Source organism: Girardinichthys multiradiatus, chromosome 4, assembly GCF_021462225.1.
Source record: "Girardinichthys multiradiatus isolate DD_20200921_A chromosome 4, DD_fGirMul_XY1, whole genome shotgun sequence".
Taxonomy (NCBI): domain Eukaryota; kingdom Metazoa; phylum Chordata; class Actinopteri; order Cyprinodontiformes; family Goodeidae; genus Girardinichthys; species Girardinichthys multiradiatus.
Window position 1 is genome coordinate 4,012,608 of NC_061797.1, and position 21,728 is coordinate 4,034,335.

At 40.4% G+C, this 21,728-nt stretch overlaps 1 protein-coding gene across 1 annotated transcript in view; it reads left to right on the forward strand.

Moving 5' to 3' along the window:
• Nucleotides 1–1,424: 1,424 nt before the first annotated feature.
• chsy1 (chondroitin sulfate synthase 1) overlaps nucleotides 1,425–21,728 on the forward strand; it is a 49,726-nt gene continuing 29,422 nt past the window's right edge. The window contains exons 1-2 of the mRNA XM_047363975.1: nucleotides 1,425–2,172; nucleotides 5,546–6,041. Coding sequence (XP_047219931.1) covers nucleotides 1,862–2,172; nucleotides 5,546–6,041 — 807 coding nt within the window. The 5' untranslated portion in view covers nucleotides 1,425–1,861. The remainder of the gene's footprint in view (nucleotides 2,173–5,545; nucleotides 6,042–21,728) is intronic.

The following is a 21,728-nucleotide window of genomic DNA, read 5'->3' on the forward strand; positions in this document are numbered from 1 at the left end:
TGCTGTGACATTTCAAATTCCACCTTAGGGTATGAATAAAGTCTTATCTTAATCAGCAGACTGATTATGATAAAATAGGGGTAGATATGATGGTCTTTTTGTGTTGGCAGTGGCTACGTCCAAAGATAAGCCATCATCTTTGCATCAGGATAGCATCACATGCAGAACACTACTAATAAGAGTATTTTCAGTTTTCTGGCCCATCAAGAACTTCAGACTGAGAGGCTCAGTAGCAGAGAAGAAGGCTTCAGGATATCAAAGAGTGTCCTCTTCCTGAGGAGGGTGCTACAGAATACTGCTGACACCAGTACAAAGCTTGCATTATGTAGACAGCAGGAGGGTATGATGCAAATACTTTTGGACATTATCCTTGTGACAAAATGTGCAACAAAGAAGCCACTTCTGTCCAAGAAAAACATCCAGGACCCATTAGAATTCTGCAGGAAGATGGAATGCAGAAGATCGCAAACTTACTTTCTACCATGCCTCCAGTGTGGTGCCAGCAATGAAGCCTCTTGATACAATCCATCTGTGTGATTGTTCCTCGTAGTCAGTGTCCAGGGTCACTGCTATGAGTAGAGCGGAATCAAAATGTCCTCCAATTTAGTGATAATCTGTGTATGCGTGATGAAGCCCCATGTCACAAAGCAAATGTGATAACATTTTGGTTAGATTAAAATATTGATGTTTTGAAGCTGTGGCCAGAAAATTCCCCAGATTTTCACCACATTAAGAACTTGTGGTCAGTTTTTGAAAAGTAGGTGGAAAGACATAATCTAATAAACTGTGATTAATTCTTTATTAGACTGGCATGGGTCACAAACAGTCAGGATTTGAAGCAAATGTGGATTTGCATCTTGTCAGAGAGAATTACTGAAGTTACGAACTTTTCATATAAAGTTAGACAATGTGAAACATATGAACTATTTGAATTGTTTTTCTGTGTTGTCATTGAGACACGAAAGAAGATCATCTAAAAATGCTGAAACCACAGGATTTGTGTCAGTTCCTTGAATGCAGATTTCCAAAACCAAAGCTCGAAGAATTAATGCATTTAACCACTAGGTGGGGCTAGATAAGCAGCGCTGCTGATCAGTTTTTGTATACATGTATTTTTGACTTAGACGACCACGTAAAAGGGAAATATAACCAATATTAACCTACTAATAACAGTTTAATAAAATGATTGAAATGAAATGTTAAAATACACAACATCTGCCTGGTTTCCTGTCCCACTTGAAACATGCACCGGTACAGTAACAATAGCCCTGAATGATTCTGCTGGGTTTTGCTCACATTTTAATGATCGTCACACTTAAACCTGAACCTGAAGTGTGTGTGCTGCAGATAACTCCAGTGGTTAATAAGGGATTTCCGGTAAGACGTGTACGCTACGTCGTCGGCTAGCCAGAACATTTCTACGGAAACGCGCTTGGGTCAAACCAGTGTTAAACCCTTCGAGATCAGCGATCTGGATTGTCAGACATTCCAGCTACTGTGTGGGAGACGAACCAGACGGGATCCGCTGCTCCGAGCTACAATGAAACCCGCTACCTGTGTCGCTCAGCGGTGAATCCCGCTGCGGTGGATGGTGGTGGGCTGCTGGATGGTCGCAGGGAACGGCGGCGGAACGCGGGGCTTCAGGTAGCGGCTCAAGGAGACTGCTGCGATGCTACGTGGGCATCTGGAAGAAAAGCGCTTTTCTGCTCTGAGACGCTGTGTGTGAGCCGCTGGAACACCGTCGACCCGGCTTTAGCTGGTGTATTTTAGTCCTTGGATTTAATTTTTTTAATATATTTTTAGGGAACCGCTGTTTTGGAAACGGTGAGCATTTTACAACGAGCTGGTGAAGTTTTGGGGAATGGCAGGTCGAAGTCGAAGAGCATGGTTTAGTGTTCTGCTGGGTCTGGTTGTCGGCTTCACGCTGGCTTCCAGGCTCATCTTACCCAAGGCGACTGAGCTGAAAAGAGCCGGACAGAAGCGCAAAGCAAACCCCGCCGCCTGCGGGCTCAACGGGGGTCTCAGAAAGGAACACGGAGGAGCACTGTGGGCACCGCAAGCGAACGGCTCGCCCACGACCGAGAAGCCGGACTCCAGCTCCAAAAATTTCCTGTTCGTCGGCGTGATGACGGCACAGAAGTACCTGAACAGCCGAGCCCTGGCGGCACACAGGTAGGAACCGGGGCTGATGAGCAGCACACAGATTCCCAGTTTCTCTCCCCCTTACATTTAACTGCTGATCATGATCTCTAGACGGGGATCAGTCCCTGTGGTAACAAACCACTTCCAGTATTTTCCTCATCCTCCACGTCCTGTTTTTTGTTGGGTTTTTTTTGCGTCACTAGAGGCCTTTATTTTTCATTTTTTGACAGTAGGTAGACAGAAAAGAGGGCAAAGACATTCGGCAAAGGTCGCCGGGTCCTGGACTCGAACCCCGGACAGCCGCATCGAGCACAACCCCCACAGTCCCCCACTGGGACAGTCAGGGGCGTCCCCAGTCTGTAAGGGGCCCGAACCAAAAGTAGTTAGTGGACCCCCTTCTTTTTTCGCTAGAATTCATTTAATTCGGTCATTTGCCATAATAAGAATGAATCCAACCAACAAATCAAACCTAAACTGAAAAGGTGCAGGTCAAAGCAGCGATTTTAAACAGATCCTATACATTTAAAGAAGAAAGAAGATTAAAGTGTTTTTAAGTTGATCATTTTTAGAGTCTGCATCAGACAGTGAGTCAACTGTTGACATAGGCCAATAATAATAAAAGATTGTTTGCCTTTTGTGGGAATAAAGCATTTTTTTCCAATATAGGTTTAAATCCCTTTTGCGTGTTTTCAGTTTTTCTTAACAGGAAACTCCAATAGCATCATTTATCAGGTCAGTCAGTCAGTCATTTTCTACCACTTATTCCATAGGGGGTCACGGGGGAGCTGGTGCCTATCTCCAGCAGTCTATGGGCGAGAGGCGGGGTACACCCTGGACAGGTCGCCAGTCCATCGCAGGGCAACACACAAACAACCATGCACACACTCATACACCTAAGGGCAATTTAGAGTGACCAATTAACCTATCAGGCATGTCTTTGAACTGTGGGAGGAAGCCAGAGTACCCGGTGAGAACCCACGCATGCACGGGGAGAACATGCAAACTCCATGCAGAAAGACCCTTGCCGGGAATCGAACCCAGGACCTTCTTGCTGCAAGGCAACAGTGTTACCAACTGTGCCACCGTGCAGCCCGGCATTTATCATTTATCAGGATTATTTATAATTTTTGCTTTTATAAACACACATCCTCTTAGTTCAGACTTGTTTAGTTTAATTTGCAACAACTTATAGACACAATTTGAAAGTCCTCTGTTTTTTAACCAATATTTGATTAACGTAAAAAGCTGCTAATTCTGAAACCTTAACACTATTTATATGAAGTTATTACTGGGAGCACAACTGTTGTCTTGATTAATTATTGTCATCACCCTTTTTTGCATCATGAAAACTGGATCTGTGATTATTTTGTATCCATTTATCCAAACGTCTGGACAGTATGTAAGTAATATATGGAACTACAAGCTCTTGACACAATGTTCATAAGAAACTTGTGTTTCTGATTACTTTATTTCATGTTGCAACAGACTTTAATATTTTTGTGATAGCATAATCTGCACATAGTTTCCAGCGCAGGTCCAACTTTAAATTGTCAGTGGCTGATTGGTTGTGTGTGTTATTGTTGTTTGCTGAGGTTTAGTGAAAAGTAATAGAATAAACCAGCTGATAAACTTCTAAACATAACTCTGCTAAAGAATGTGAGGGACTTTAGGATCTCAACTCACTTTGCTTTAAAGGTTCAACATTTTCAGTTAAGATGAAGTGCTCCTTTTTATTTGCTAAAAACTAATTTCATGTTGTAAATCAAATGTTTAGCTTTTCAAAACTAGAGTTTATCGAAGATGGTGAACAGGGGAGTGAAATTATTAAATAAGACGGTTACAAATCCATCCATTTTCAAGCATTTACCCCTTTGCAAGGTTCAACACCAGTTTAAGTAAAGTCATCTGGGGTGAAGGGTTGAGGCCTGAAAGCTTCAACAGTTTTTTTCCTGTGCCCCCATGCACAAAGTTTCTAACTTTTCCCTTTGTCCCTTTGTGCTCCATTTGAACTCGGATGTTGGAATTGCTCCAAGTGGAAAATGATATTTCATTAATAGGAAGGTTTAAAGTTGAAAAGAAACCAACGATGCCCTCAAATACTATGTGGTTAATGAGAAATAAACCTCGAACGTCTGACGGTCTGTGTTTAATTAAACAGAGTCTGACTGCATTGTTTGATAGCTAGGATTCATTGGAATGTATGTACCTGACTTGAAATCTGTAAGATTTGATTGAATTGACTTTGCGAAGTGCCTTGAGACGACGTGTCGTGAATTGGCGCTATATAAATAAAACTAAATTGAATTAAAGACATATCACTATACATCATCTATTTACTACCGCATTGGTTAGGTGTTTTAATGTAATAAAATGCAGCTGTATTTAATAGAAGTTAGCCTGTTCAGAGTAAAACAATGATCAAATCCCACTTGTGTTTCAGTTTGCATCTTTAATGAGTTCTGGGGTAAATGGACCACAGTAATTGTTCTGTCGCTTTGCACTCCTGCTAAAAAGGAAAACATTGTTAAAATGTCCAGAAAGTATTTCTTCTTCTTTTTTGTGGTGTTGGCGCCACCTTTTGAGTGGTAGATTTATCTAGTTTGATGTGAGATTTCTGTGGGTGCAGAATCAACAAGACTGGATTGTTCCACTGTTGTTGGTCTGCTGTGGACAAACACATGTTCTAAAAACATTATTTGTGTGATCACAGATATTGTCAGTCTATAACAAAATGAGTTGCAGAGTTCCAGCCTCAGGAATCCTGCAAATACGTAAATGTCTGCAGCATCTGGCAATTTGATAAAGTATTCATAGATTAATTAAAGTTTGATCAAAAAGGAGGACAGTCAGTCAGCGCCCTGAGGAGACTCTAATTAACCTGCTGTGGCAGGTTGCCCTGATGCCACTATAGGAGTATAGTCACAAACGACCTTTACATGAACTTTTTTCTCTTGAAGTAGGTGCTGCTGCTGGTAAAGAAAGCTTAGATCCTGGCTCAGAAGTGAGTAAAACACAGCTAGTAATCACACGTTTTGGTATTTGGTAAAATAAAACCAGTGCCTTGGCTTCATAGAAATCCATTACCCATAATTCTTCTGTCTGCAGTCCTCACATGGCAGGTGATCACATGCTACCTTACATGTGACAGTGCATCAGCGGATATCTGATTTATATTCATATGAAAACAGCATAACTGTAATAGAAAGAGCTGATCTCCAGCTCTGCATGCTGCACACTGATTTCACATTAAAGCTAAACAAGTGAAATCAGGATTACACCGCTGTGTGTTTAAATACACATGATTCTATCACACATGACCTCTGAGTTAAAGCTAAAAGTCTTGATGTGGGTTTGTGTTATCTGTCTCATTTTGTTTCTGTGCTTGCATTTGTTTTTTTCACAGAACATGGGCACAAACGATCCCAGGTAGGGTTGAATTCTTCTCCAGCGAAGGTTCCGATACCTCAATTCCGATCCCGATTGTGGCTTTGAAGAATGTGGATGATTCCTATCCACCTCAGAAGAAGTCCTTCATGATGCTGAAGTATATGCATGACCATTACTTGGACAAGTATGAGTGGTTCATGAGGGCGGATGATGATGTCTACATCAAGAGTGAAAAGCTGGAGGGCTTCCTGCGAAGCCTCAACAGCAGCGAGGCCATCTTCCTGGGCCAGACGGGCATGGGGGCCCGGGATGAACTTGGGAAACTAGCCCTAGAACCTGGGGAGAACTTCTGCATGGGGGGCCCGGGGGTCATCATGAGCCGGGAGGTCCTCAGGAGGATGGTGCCCCACATCCGGGAGTGTCTGGAGGAGATGTACACCACCCACGAGGACGTGGAGGTGGGCCGGTGTGTGAGGAGATTCGCCAAGGTCCAGTGTGTTTGGTCCTATGAGGTAGGAATACTATTTTCTTTCAGTATTTTTCTAGTATTTTTAAATAGTTTTTTTTTTTAAGTTGAAATATGTAGTAGTAATGAGTATTTAGTGTCGACTTTTGAAGTAGTTTTGGTTAATTCAGTTTTCGAACTTGAAGACCCTCTTTAAAATCATGTTGCAATATCTCAAACACATTTAAATCTCGACTTTGACTAGGTCACTCCAAAGTTTATTTTTCTTTGTTTTAAGCTATGTGAAGGTGAACTTACTGGTGTGCTTCAGATCCTGGTCCTGCTGCATAACCCAAATGTGCTTGAGCTTAAGGTCACAAACTGATGACTGGACATTGTTCTTCAAGATTTTCTGGTAGACAGTAGAATTAATAGCTCTATCAATGTCCGAGTGCTGAAGCGGAAAAAATCCCCAGACCATCCCACCACCACCACCATGTTTGACTGCTGGAATGATGATCTTTTTTCTGAAATGCTGCATTAGTTGTATAACAGACGTAATGAGACAACACATTCCAAAAAGTTCCACTTGTTTCGCAGCAGTCCACAGATTATTTTCCTGAAGGTCTCAGGGATCATCCAGATCAGTGTTTAGTCTTTTTTCGCTCTTTTCATTCTCAATTTGTGAAAATGCCTCTCACTGTGGAGTCTCAAAGCATTAGAAAAGGCCTTGTAATCCTTTCCAGACTGATAGATGTCAGTGTCTGTGTTTCTCATCTGCTGTTGAATCTCTTTGGATCTGGGTCTGATCTGTGGATTTTTTATTTATTTAGATGTTTTAGCCTACTCCATGTTGTCGACAGGTTCTATTTGAGTGATATCCTGATTTTGTGGGGTGTGGCAAGTGAAATAAAGCACAGCTTTTGTGGTTCTCCACTTGTAATTCATGATTTAACGGCAGACCAGGATGCTTTGGAAAGCTTTTTCTACTTAATTATTGGAACTTAAAGCTGTTTTTGTCTCTTTACTTGGGTTTTCTTTGTCTAATATTAAAATGTGTTTGATCTGAAACATTTAAGAGTGACAAAAAAGTCAAATTGTAAGAGGCAAATACTTTTTTTCAGCAGTGTAACATTGTCGTCATCAACGGTGTGACACTAAGACCAAGTTTTAGCGAAAAGGTACACAACAACCATGTGAAATCAGAAGAGAAATGGTTAAAGATATCCTGGAGGATCAGGCAAACTGAGTTGAAAAACAGTAAGAGTCAGAAAGCACAGAGTTCCAGTCCTTATTTCCTTCTGTTTACTCTACCCATCCTTATCTTCTAAGCTAATGTTTACTGTTGCTCACTTATAGTGAAGTAGTTTCCTTAAGGTATTAATGGCCCGAGCAGATGAGCTCATTACTGGGGAAAATAACTGCAATGTGCGAGTAATGACTGCAAGTTTTCCTATAAGACAGCTCTCCAGGTGGCAGACAGCTTTTTCAGTAGCAGGGGGAAAAAGCAGCAGAATTCCCACTGCGTGTCTTTGTTTTTGCCACGCTGCTGTGCCACCTCTTAGCACCCGGTGCTTTTACATCGTTAACGTTATTTAACATTTTGTTTCCAGGGAGATAAAGCTGACAAAGTCTTGGAGGTCTGCCATTAGTGCACAGTTGAGGTACACCATACTTCAAGCCATGTGGCGTTATTGACGTTGTGGAAATTGCATCCCGTGCAAAACATCGCCAAAGCTTCCTGAACGCAGCTGTCAATCATGCAGTGGCAAAGTTCATACATGAAGCCAAGGGAGCTTTCCTGAAAAGGAATACAAACGTTTAATGCCCACTTTGGGGAAGATTTTGGAGGAGATTTAATTCATTTTGTTGTTATGTGATAGTGACCATATAAAAAGTGGGCTCTTTGTGGCTTTTCTGGAGGACACCTTCATGAAGGTCCTGCGCTTTATGGGTTTGAACAGAGACAGACAACTGTAGTGTGAATACAGTTGTAAAAGGATCTAAAATTGATCATATTAATAGCTTTTTTAAGGCCTTGTTTTCATAGAAGGATGGTAGTCATTAGTTTCATGATTTGAAACATTTGAGTGCCTCTGTTGTCTGACCAAACTACATGTCCCCATGACACGTTGAAGCAATAATATCCCGACAGTCACACTTCCCTGCAAATCTGGAGGAACAAAATCTGCTCCTGAAACTGGCTCAACGGCTTCAATTTGTGCTGCGTTTAGAGAACTAAAATCCGTCTATCCTTGTGACGTTCCATGCTCCCAGCTCCCTCATCATGGGAAAGTGTATGTTTAAAGAGTTTGATACTGTAAGAAGGCCTTAAAGTTATGTCACATATTTGTAAAACACAAATTTAGGTTGACTAAACTGTATTTAGTTTGCTTAAGCTATTAAGTCATTCCTATCTTATAAGGTCCTTAACTGAGCATACCTGCCGTAAACCTGCAGTGTTTTTTACAAAGTGTTCAAGCTGAAAAAGTGCAACCAAACGCTGTCATCAGACTGCTAAAGTGACCCCGTTTAGACATGAATCACATTAATGCTTCAAGCCTCAGAAATCCCTGTGAAAGTCACTGTAAGGGCCAATTATCAAGCGGTGAAATATGTGACCTTATAGTTCATCTTAGATCCCATCTGTGTATATAATCAGCCTCAGTCAGTGCCGTTAGTCAGATTATTAAGTGCTACCCTACAGGGAGTTAATTAACAGCCCAGCTTCGTTCTAATGGAAAAAAAACCCAACTTCAATGTATCATCTAGTGTTGGTCAGTATTTTGGAAGGAAGATGTTAACCAAAACATGGAAATGTGCCAAACATTAAAATATTACTATGACATGAAGCAGCCAGTTTTGGCTTGACCAGGCTTAATGGCCTTATGCCCCTTTTCCACTGGCTTGTGAAAAAGGGGCAGGAGAAGCAGCAAGGAGAGATGCTGCTGTCTGGATGGTGAAGCTCCAAAGTTTGCCTGAAGAAGTTCAAATTTTGAGCTTCATGAGGAGGTTTTTGTCTCAACCATGGCAATAACGAGGACAAGGACTTTAAGTTAGCTTTAGGTTGGATATTAGATATTTGTGCTCCGCGTCTTCGCCCGTTTGGTCCGATTACGGGCAGCTGCTCTGCCTGCTCCCTCCTCCTGCAGACCCTGGTTCTCTTAAGGACCGTCAGTAAATGTCCGAACCAAACAGGCTGTTTCATGGTGGTATTGTTTTGGGGGAAATGTTTGTGTGCCTGATCAGCTGATTTTATTTGCGGTCAACTGATTTAGGATGTTATTACATACAACGCCCCCTACCTGCGTGTAATTCAGAAAGCTAATGTGTCCATTTTCTTTCAGCCTTCAGGCAAGGTTTGATTTGTAAATGGTAAAATAATTTTTTGGTTTGTCCCGCTCCGGCCATTGTCGTCCCTAATATTATTGTAGTCGCTCTTGAGTTTTATTAACTTATCTCTGCACTATCTCAGCCAAAACTTTCTAATTTCTCCTGGTCCCATGGCCAATCAATGAACAACAGTCTGTTCACGTTGCATATAGTCCTTACTCAAGCCCGGTCGTACCTGCTCAGGAGCAGGGACCAAAAAAGTGGATACAGAAAACTGTAACGGAAACACCCACAAAGCAGAGGAGTGGAGCCGGGCCAAATCCAGCCAGTAGAAAAGGGGCTAGAATTAGTGGCTGATGAAACACCTGAAAATGTTTCTTTGGGTCAGTGATCAAACTAGCTTAGTTTCCAATTTGTGCTAGGAACAACACAGTTTGGTTCTGAAGCGCTTACTGAGAATACTTCGAGAAAGCGCTCTTTTCTCCAATAATGTTAGAAGGTGGAAGTGGTTGTTGAGAAGAAAGCATGTTCTACGAAGCATTATCTTCTTGTCAGATAGGCTGCAACATCAACAAGGAGCACTAGGAGTCCAGGTTACTTTGGTTCGCAGCAGGGATCTCTGCAGAAAACAAGAAAACAGAAGGAATGTCAGAAATACTGAGCTTCTGTTGTGGAACCTGCTGAATCTAAAAATGTAGACAGCCTGTTAGCAAATGCTGAGGGCTCAATTTATTATTTATTTAACGCTAGCCCTGCAAATTATCCTTCATGCTAATAAAAGACGTGACGGACCATTAAAACGTTTTAGTCATTTTGGTATCATCAAAATAATGATGTTGAGCAACAAGTTAACTGGTGAAAGTTTCAATAATGTCCAGACAAAACATCACCTAAACAGGCTTAGATTCATCATATGTTTGACATATATCTGGCTCAGCAGTATTCAGTAAACTAACATCCTGCTCCAGCTGACAGGTTCTGCATGCAGAGCACTTTGCCACTGTGCTAGGCTAACTTTAGCATGGTTATACTTAACATCCTACATTTAATGACCTTGTTTCAGCTGCACCGTATGCAACCTCCGTTACTACTCTGTGGATCTCTGTCGATCTCTGAGCTCCTCTCACAGGGCTAGTCACATAACACAGACAGACAGGGATTCCATTACAGTCTCTGTTTCACTTCAAATGCTTAGATTTTTCGGGGACAACTCTGATTCATAAAATGAACAAAATCAGGTTCACAGCCTTCAATACTTGGAATACAGTTTTGCCTGGTATGTTGTGCAGATGAGAATGGGGTGTATATAACCCAAACAATTCTTTGCAATTTCTTTCAGGAAGGGCCATTAAATTGCTCTTTATAGTTATGATAAACCAATAAATTATTTAACAGTCAACCAAATGCAGCAGTAGATCAGATGTTTTTGTTATCCTAATTATTATGTGGAGCAGAAAGGCTATTCATTTTAAATGGAGATCTTGCAGATGTATGTTTCCTGTAATAGGTGATCTTTTTCATATTTCTTACATTTTTGTAAGTTGGAATGCTAAGGAGCCACTATATAGTTCTTTTTCAGTTTTGTTTTATGTAAAGAATTTTTATTTAGAAAACCTAATCTGTAGTTGCAGTAATTCCTCGCCGAAAAGCCATCCAGTGCTAAATGAATGTTTTAAAGGGGACATATCATGCTTTCACTAATACGTTTCCTAATGCATGAGAACAACATCACTAAAGCTAATATTGTAGCTGTAAGCTATCAAATCCAACAAACAACAGCGGTGGTTGATTAACAGGCTTTAGCTGAGCTGAAGTTATCTAAATCAGGTGTGTTAAAGCAGGGAAACGTCAGGACCTCGTGAGGACTGACCCCTGAAAAGTTAAGGAGTTCACAGTAGTAACAAAAGCTGTAATCCCATTACTAATGTTACTGACAATGTTTTTACACAAACTACATGTAAGATACCTTTTAAAATGTTAATGCTACCACAAAGTGAATGAACACAAGTTTTAAACAAGACCCCAACATAGTTAACGAGTTAGCTAACGCTAGCATCAAGAACATCACTGAATGCATTTGGATACTGGCCGAGGTTGCTGAAACACTCCTCCCTGAAGTGCTTCGCGCAAACAAAGAGGACTTTCCCCACTGATGTTGGCACGTTTCCATGAAAAATAAAATTGACTTAGGCACTCTGAAGAGGTTCTGATCCTGGGGGACGGTGTAATGACTGGTGTGGGTTCATACACCTAACAACAGAACATTTAGATTTTTCCGCTTGCTGCTTCAGCATCTTTCAACTTGAACTACAAGAATACTGCAAGAAAGAAAATGGCGGATTCGCTGGATTGGTTAGCCGGAAATCCATGATCATCTTTAAAAATTCCACAGAAAATACTGTGACGTAACAGAGAACGAAACATAATGAAAAATGGAAAAACAGACTGACCAAATATGACCCAAAAGCATCTAAATATATCATCGCAGGATCTGGAGTGGCTAAATTCAAATTTTCTAGACTTTCAGAGACTCCCAATACACGCAAAATGTGTTTTAAAAGTTAAAAAGGTGGATTTTGCACTATATGCCCCCTTTGATGTCAACATGCTCACTGCACCTGCAGCAATGAAAATGTAAAACAAACAGTTTGCTTTTGATATAGATCCGAATTATTGAGACAGAGGTTTTTAGAGTTTAGTTTTACCTCCGCATCATTTCCTCTCGCTGGTGTGCTGTAGACTGACGCTCCAGCTCCACATTCCTGAAAGGAAAGTTCATTTCTAGCAGAAAAGCTCCAGCTGTGAAATTTGTGTCTGGGAAGCAATTATGGAAATGTCCACAGCAAATTGTCTACACATCCTCTTAAATATCTCTGGTGTTCCTGTGTGAACATAGCTTTTGGGATTTCCAGCAGATGACCTCAGCAGATGATTTATAAATCTTGTCCACTCAAGACGTTAAGGCCGGAGTGTATTTGTTTCCTTAAAATCCCAACTGTTGTCATATAACAGCTGTGTACAGTTCACTGTGGCTGGGAAAACATGCTGCCATAGACCCAGAATTCATCCTAGACTTTCCTGGCAGGCCAAAGTCAACTGCTTGAACCTTCAATGTGAATAGAAGTTGTAGAGCTCTTTCAGAAAGCCCAGTATGTGGTCAGCTCCAGTATTTTCAGACATCCTGTGGTCACCAAGTCCAAGACTTGTCACCAAGCTCTGAACGTAGGCTCAGCAGTGAATGTTTATGCTCACAGTTCAAAAATAAACAGAAACTGGAGGAAGGAGTGCTGAATTAGTGTGAATTACTGCTTAACAGCATGCACAACAGACAACTCGTGTCTGCAGCACCATTGCACTTGGATACAGAATGTGCAGAATGCTAATTTTTCCCCTCTTCGCAATTATACTGTAGGTTGAATTGGAAAAGGAAATGTTAGAGATCCTGACTCCATCGACTGGGACTTAAGAAAAAAAATGTACAATTTAATATAGTTTTATTTATATATATAACACGTCATCTCAAGGCACTTTACAAAGTCATTTCAATCGAATCATACAGGTTTCAAGTCAGATACATACATTCCAATTAATCCTAACTATTAAACAGTGCAGTCAGATTCAGTTTTATGAGGGGTCAAAGTAACAAAAATTTACTTGCAATGAATTAAAGGTGTGAAATACTGAACGTGGTAAAACTGAGTGCTGTAAAAACCAACATCTGATTAATTTCACCTCTGTGAAAATTATAATCCTTGATTCACCATGATAACATGGTAAATATTATGGTTATACATATTAAGGTTATCAAATTTATCGTTGCCGTTTTCATTCACTGCCTTGATTTTAGAGCCTCCATTTTTACACACACATAATCACATTCACAGTGTAATTTTTGTTACTTCCAGTAGATAGGAGTACGGCATCAGCCCCGGCGCGACAGAGCAGAGAACAGAGCAGAGACACAAAAGGAACACAGAAGCACTGATCCAGGAGTACTTTCTACAGGAAAGTAAAGTGAAACATTAATGGATGTAGCTCCTTTAGAGGCTTCATCTATGAGAGACAGACAGCTAAGCAGATGAACTCTGAGCCACTTTTCAAGTCTAGAAGATGAAAGAGAGCACATAGTTAGTCACAGTAGAAGCTCAGCCAGTAGCTATGTCTAGGAGAGACAGGATTAAACACTGAAAGACAAGGCCAAGTGTATCATCTGTATAAGGTGAGCATTAAGTTGTTGGCAGCAGCAGCTCAGCCGATGTCCCCCTCCAGGAAGGTGTCACAGCCTAACTCAGAGTCAGGCCAGGTGTAGCTTCTAGAAAGAGAAAAAAAACTGAGAACAGAGATTTAAAAGCTGAAATAACAGCAAATAATGTAAAATTGGAGAGTAACAATCCCTATGTGGCATTAACCGAGAGTGAGACAGAACCAGTAGATCTTCATCAGTTGACCTGAGGGGTCAAGAAGTAGAAGTAACTGATACATGTGCATCTCAATACATTAGAATATAATAAAAAAATATGAATTTTATGGAATTTATGTTAAATATATCTATTACACACAGTAATATATTACAAGATTTTATTTCTGTTAATTTAAATCATTATGGCTTACAGCTGATGAAAATTTAGAACTAATTTTGAATATTATTTCACACTAACAAGAAAGGATTTTTCATATAAAAGCATGAAGCTCTGCTGAGGTGCAATGGAAGCCCAGGTTGATTCAACCTGCAGCTCATCTGCATAGCCCATAGATTCTACATGGGGTTCAGGTCAAGCCTCTTTGCTGGCCAATCAATCACATTGAAATCATGGATATTATTGTTGGGACTTTTGTTTGTGTGGGTAGGTACCAAGTCCCGGAAAAAAATTAAATCAACATTCCCATAAAGCTTGTCAGCAGAGGAAAACATGGTCCTCTAAAAGTGTCCTAGTAGTCGGCTGCCTTCGGACTTGAGAAGACACAGTGGACCAACATCACCAGCTGACATAGCTCCATGGATCAGCACTTACTGAAGGACTCAAACTTTGATTTCCAAATAAAATGCTAAATTTACCTTCACCCGAAAATTGGACTTTGGACTACTGAGCTATGTCTCCTTCTCCTTAGCCCAGGTAAGAAGCCACTCACGTCTCTGGTTCAGGAGTGCCTTGACCAGGAATGTGACAGCCTATGACCTGGAAGGGCTAAATGGGCTTTGCTTCACATCCCCCTAAACCCTTATCCCTGTTGCATGTGCACAATTTTCTGCAAAACGTTTACCTTCCACTTATAACCATCTAGATTCCCAGAAATAAACTCTTGAAATATGTCACTTTGTGCATTATGAATTTCTATAATAAATGACTTTCACTTCCGGAAATAAATAAATTGGTTATATTCTAATTTATTGAGTTGTCTCTATGTAACCTCTGGGTCTTTATGGTTTTAGAGACAAGAATGAGAAATAAAAGAATTCATATTTTAATGGGAGCCATTGTGGAGCACAGGCACTGGGGTGAGGAGACTGGAACAGGTTTTTGGTGAGTAGCATTGGACCAGATCTGCCTCTACAGTTCTATATAGCCTCAGACATCTCATTACAATTATGGCTCCATAACATATGTGGGCCTGATCTAAGTGCACATTATGTTAATTCTGTGCTGTAACCATGTGGCCTGCAAACTCTGTGCAGCATAAGATGCAGGGTGGGGGTCAACAAAAGCCTTTTATTTAAAGCAGTACCGAAAGAGTGCCAGATCCAATCTGCGGCTCTAACTCAGTTAATGGGAATCACAAGGCTGCATTGCTGAGTCAACTTCCTAATCCTACATTCTCCTCAGTGGCATGCAGAGCTGCCAAAGCTTCTGCCAGGCTTTTCAATGTGCAGGGTTTTCTAAGCCTCACTCTGCCTGGCAGCTTCACTCTGCTTTACCTTCATCACATCTTTCATTTGCATTCTCATTTAGCCCCCCTGATTATGTGCAGTGGAACATTTAACAAATGCACACTTTTCAGTTCAATTCAACGGTTTTGTGGATGAGTCCGTTTAAAGTCTAACTTATTAGAAGTGCACTTCTGGATGCTGTTTTGAGATAGACCAGTGTGGTGTTCTTCTTTTCCTGTGCATAACTTTCTTTCAACAGGAAGAGGCCTGCCTCAACACCAGACTGGCTTATAACAGCTATTTAACACAGCCTTGATCAACAACTAGTTGCAGCTAAAAAGCCTTTTACATCACCATCTGATCATCTTAGTGAGTTAAAGTGGAGTGGTTCAGAGTCTGCTGTTGGAGTAGAACCAGAACCTGGGAAAGGAGTGACTGAAAATGTCACTGGTAGCTGCTTCTGCCTTTTTCAGCTAATGCAAGAAACTATAACCACTGTGTCTCAACTTTCAACAAATCCGACCTGGGGTTCCTGTACCGGTTGGTTGTGTGATGTTTTGTAATAGTTCTAGGAAATGTGCTCATTGACCATACTGTGTGTTAAAATCTCTGCAGTGGATAGGGTCAGGAAGAGAGCAGTTGATGCACCTAGATCTTTCTGTTTCTGAACAATGGGAACAATGTTTCTGTACTCTTAGTTATGAAACCTGAGCTCATTGGACCACCTGTATTAAATATTTAAACATTTCTGTCTAGAAATGACTTCTACATTACTTCCATTTTATCCTAAAATTATACCCACTGATAAAAGGGCTGGGATAGTTGACAACTTTTAATATCAAACATTTGAAAAGCATCCTAACTAGAGATGCACCAATAAGCATTTAAAAAAAAAATTGTTTTAATTTTTTTGTTTTTAGTCATTTCCAACCACCTAGTCTGTAAACCTCCAAATACTTTTATTTTTTAATAAAATTTTTTTTATGACCTACACTAAGTTTTACATCGCCTTTCTCATTTACCGGTTTTCTTTATGTTTATGACTATTTTCATTGTACATAGATTCTCACTGAAGGAATCAAAACTGTGAATGAACACATATGGTATAATGTAGCAAAAGAAAAATTGTAAAATAATTTTAAATATGTTTTATGTTTCACATTTCTTAAAGTAGACGCCCTTTGCTGTGATGACTGAAATATTAACCTCTGGCCGTCTCTCAATGAACCTCTGGGAAGTTCTTTCAAGACTCTTTTGAAAAACGTTTCCCATTGACCACCACATGAAGCTCATGGAGAGAATGCCAAGAGAGCAAAGCAGTCATTAAATTTTGTACAATCTAAAATATAAAAATGTTTACAGTTATTTCACACTTTTGCTAATTGTATAATTCCATGTGTGATTATTCTCACCGAAGGCAACAAAGCTATGAATAATCACACATGTATAATTCCCTTGGAAATTAAATATTTAACTGTGCTAGCAATATAATTTTATATTAATATAAAATAACAGGGATTTTGTCAAAGATGAAGAAGAATACCCCGTGTTCCAGAGCAAATGTATTGGTGCAAAAGAACCCAGTTAAACGAATGAAATATTAAATCTATCACAGGACAAGTTGTATATTTTTGGTTTTAGTGGTCGGGGTCGGAGAGTGGGAGCTATCAGATGGGTGGGAATTTAAAAAAGCTGGAGAGATACCTGATTATGGGAAATACCGTCTGGTGATTCCACACTTGAGCCTCTGTTATTCCGTGTAAAGTTCTCCAAACGGAGTTGGCCTTGGTTTATACGTTACACTGCTTGTGCTCATCTCACTGCTGCTTCCTATATTAAGTGATCAAGAATAATGTTTTATTGGAGTTGGGCGATAAAACAATAACTCAATATCTGGATATCATTTTTTTTCTCCGTAGACTTAAGAGAAACGGCCGATATAGACCTTCAATATATAGATGAGATAAATAGCCAAAGCAATGAGAAGCTTTGCTCCAAGCTGGACCAATCATGTGGCTGGAATAGAGCCACGCAAAATTGCGTTGACACAGACAGAACTGTAGCAGCCAGATGTGCTAACCGCTAATGTTTGTGGAACTTTAGCCTCAAAAAAAAAAAAAAGAGAGAAAAAACTGAGATCCCCAAAGAGGAAAAGACAAAGGACCCAGTGAACGACGACATTGACAAGAAGGGTCAGCAGTTTAGGGTGGCCATTTCCATAACACCAAAAAGGAGGACACCTTTCAAGACTCAACACGGCTAGGATAAAAACTGAAATATAATATCAAACCCATAACATAGTATGACTCTGTTGTACTTACCAAATATGTGAAGGTCTATTTCGTATATTTTTGGCCTTTCCTGGCTGCTTCCAATAGTTTTTTGTTTGAGAGAAAATTTCTGTACATGTCTGTGCACTCCAACGTGAAGTTAACACAAATTTGCAGCTCTGCCTTGACACTTTCCCCATCGAGACGATTTCTCTTATTTCTCCATGCTGAGGTCATAAGCGAAAAAAAAGATGCGCTCTGTATGTTCATTGCTGCATGGAATGGAGAAGATGTAGGCACTGACCTTTCTCAGGTTTACCAGTGGGACATCTGCTTTGGAAGACAGCTTCAGATGACGCTCTTCACTGTGGCAACCTTCCATTTCTGGGGAGCTGAGAATAACGTCCACCATGCCATATTCCTCATAGAGTCCGTCCATATCAATGTTTTTCACTATGCTGGCCTGGACTGCTTTACTGTACTCTTCGTAAGACACAGCAGTTGTAATGCTGAGCTTTGACATTTTGCTGTGGAAGATGTCCTCAGAGAAGTCATACCTCTCACTCAAATATTTATTTGCTCTTTCATAAAACTGAATAAAATCAGCCTCACATTTCTTTGTCAAATCAGGACTTAGCTGTTTAAGTCTGATGTTCCCAGCAAAGCCAAAAAAATGATCCTTCAGCTTTCTCAAGTTTCCCTTTTAATTTCAGTCATCACTTCAAAGACAGAGGTTGTGCTGATTGATTTGGCCTCAAGTGCTTCCATGCAGTCTGCGAACACCTTAAGAATGTGACTGAAGAAAAGGAAGTACATCTCAGACACTTCAGTGATGTCTTCTGCAAACCAAAATCTTTGGACGTTCTTCATTAGCCGGGCTCTGAAAATAACTGGTAAGGGGTTTCCGACTCTTAAGCATTCGGTCGATGGACGGCAACAGAGACAGCCACCTTGTGACGACGTTCCGTAACAGGTTGCACTCATCGACCTCCATAAACTCACAAAACTCTGTCCGCTGCGCTGTTCTACTGGCTGAGATGCTAAAATGGCTGTAAACTTTCAACACAACATTTTCAATGTCCTGATCCAAGTTGCCAGCTGTATATCTTGTAGTATTGTGCAAAATATGGGCTGAACAGTTTGCAGCAAACGTGTCACTTTGAGCTGCTTTCAGCTTTTGATAAACACTGTTGTGTTTTCCATAGATAACACTGGCGTTGCCTGCTGTATATGCTGACATTTTTTCAAATCCAGACTGGGCATTTCGAGTTTTGCCAGTAGCTGATTTGTTATAGCTTCTGATGTCTTATCACTGTCACTAAGAATCGAGCCAAGCATGCTGCACGCCCTCCTTAAAGTGAAAATATCTCAATACCATGGGGAAACACTCGATCGCACCTTTTTTGACACATCAGTCGCCAGTGAATAATGTAGATCGTTTTCATTTATGTAGTTTAAATGCGCCTGGATGGAATAGGCTGCCAGGACATTTTCACACTAAGCTTTGGCATTAGTTTTTCCACAGGTTCCCCTTTTAGCTATTAAAGAGTCCCGATAGTTCTTTCAGTCAACTTTTATTCCACAGTCTACGCTGGCATGATTGGTGATGCTTGACGGCGTGATAGACTTTACAAAGTCCTGCATCAGATATTTTGTCATCCTGGGGAGATGTGGCTTCATGGAAAAAGGGAAAAATTGAAGAGGTACCCGCGTTTCGATTGTTGCTCCTGTGCTTGTCTGTGCTAGCATATTGATTGATGGAGCCTTTACCTTTGCTGCTTACATTCACATCACAACGACACAGCGTACAATATGCATGACAGTCATCCTCCCTACTTCTGGAGCTAAAGCCATATTCCTTTGTCCATTCGGGAATAAATTTAGTTTTTCGTTTATGCATTTTTGAGGTATGCAGGTGGACTGGGTCGGTTCACTTGGTCTACCTAGCTGACCTGACCTGACATCAACTACGTCCATATTGCTAATTTGATTATGTTCGGTACCGTTAAATAATTAAATGTCTGATATTTATATGACATTAATTTCATCCAATAATCAGTCAGCAGGAATTATAATGGAATGTATTTTTATTTAGGTGCATATACTTTTTTATTAGAGACCATTTAAAATAGAGGAGAAAACATGTCAAAGAAGGACAAATGGACTTCTGCCTTAAAGCTAAGACGGACAGGCCTTTTAAAAACCGGACCGTCCGTCTTAAACATCGGACGTATGACCACACTACTTTAGTCGTGTATAGTCGGTACTTTGGCTATTTAAAGTCCGACAAAAATAACGAAGTAGCGCGCACTGCTAATGATGTCAAGCGCATGTTCCGACAAAGTTGCGGAATAGCAACAATCTGTGTTACCACCTGAACCAGTGCCACACACTGGAACATGAAGAACGTAAAACTTTACAATCCTAGACGAGAGCGAGTGTTAAGCCCCTGCCTCCTCTCCTCTCCTCTCCCCTCCCCGAAAACAACGCCTGTACAGCGGCACTAACCGACCATAGTGTCGGCTTTCTCATGCTTTTAAAAGGGCAAGCGACACAGAGACATCACAAATGCAATAGTTTATTGTATTGCAAAAGAATAATTTAGTTTAAAATATACCTCTTTTAAACTGTTTAGGCTTTTGCCTTCTGCTAAAACCATCGGCCACAGAGACAGTTTCTGTCAGGTTTAACCAACCTAACAATATTATAACAACACAAAAAGAAAAGAGACAAAGTATTAGTTCCTTTAGTCAAGATTTGCTCAGTTACAGATCTCGCACCGCTCTGAAGCCTATCCGACCGCTTCCTCTTTTTATTGTCTTTCGGGGGTCCCTAGTTTACAAAAACATTGTTCTCTAAAGGATGGGGAAAAACAACAGCTGCATCGTAAACAGGTCATAAACAGCTTTATACATTAACAACACATTTCCACAGTCTCCTACAACTGGTAGGGTCAGTTGTGACTTTTGTTGAGTGTAATCAGCCTTCATCTTTATGACCTCCTCAACTGGACTGCTTCCTTCTCTGCTAGTTCAGCTCCATTTATGATCTTTGCCTGCAGACAAACTCACACATCCTTTACTCACACATACATCATGAAAGGTTATAAGATCAAATAGTCAAGTTAAAGAATAGGAGAAAATATAAGATAAATCTATATTCAATTATTCCAACAGTTTCTTCCCCCAGGCTGTTGTTTTTATTTCCCTTTATATTGACCAAAAAAACAATCTCCACCGAAAGCAAAGTGTACCAACGTTAAATTCCTTGTTTGTGTGCACAAACATGGCAATAAAGATGACTCAAATTTTTTGTATTCAAAACAGTTGAAAAATGTTCGAGGACATGTTAAACTTTTGATAATAAATCTTTAACATAAAATAACCTTCTGATATCTTCAAATCTCACTTAATACCAGGGAACCTTAAGGATTGAATAAAAAGGGATTTGTTTAATATTGCGATATATGTCGATACCGACTGATGGAAAACGAGATAGGTTTTTCTCCTTACGCCCAGCCCTATGTTTCGCACAAGTTTAGTTGTACTGGTGTCTTACTTCAAAACTGTGTTTCTATTTAATTATCTAAATACTAACCAGTTGCTTGTATTTAGAAGAAGTAAAGTAGCTAGGAAGTGGCAAAGCCCTTAGGTAGCTCCATTCACCATGCACTATATTGATGCTCATCACAATCAGTCACAGCAGTGATTCTAAGCCTTAAGTATCCAATTAGAGGAGATTAGGTTCTAAGAGTCTTAAAATGACTATACACGGTGTCACTGTGTGTTTCCTCTTCATAGACGGATCACTGAGGGGCTATCATTGATTGCATTTATGTTCGCAGCCACTGTGCATACTCTAAAATTCATATTTTGTTGCCTCTCACCCATTTACTTTTATTTTAACACTTTTTTTAAGGCTGCTAAGTTATATGTGTATTCCCGTAGGTTTAATATTGTTCAATAAAACAATGTGATATTTATTAACAAGCAAAATTGAGGGTGTGTTTGCACCTCAACCATAACTGAGCCGGTTTAGGCTAAACCTGACTCCCCCTTACTCCATCCAACAGGGAGGGAGGAAGGCGGCGGTAAAAAATAAGGAAGATAACCTAAGCCACTCTAACTATAAACTTTATCAAAAAGGAAAGTTTTAAGCCTAGCCTTAAAAGTAGACAGCGTGTCTGCCTCACGGACCAAAACCGGGAGCTGGTTCCACAGGAGAGAGGCTCGATAACTAAAGAATCTGCCTTCGATTCTACCTCTAGAGATTCTAGGAACCACCA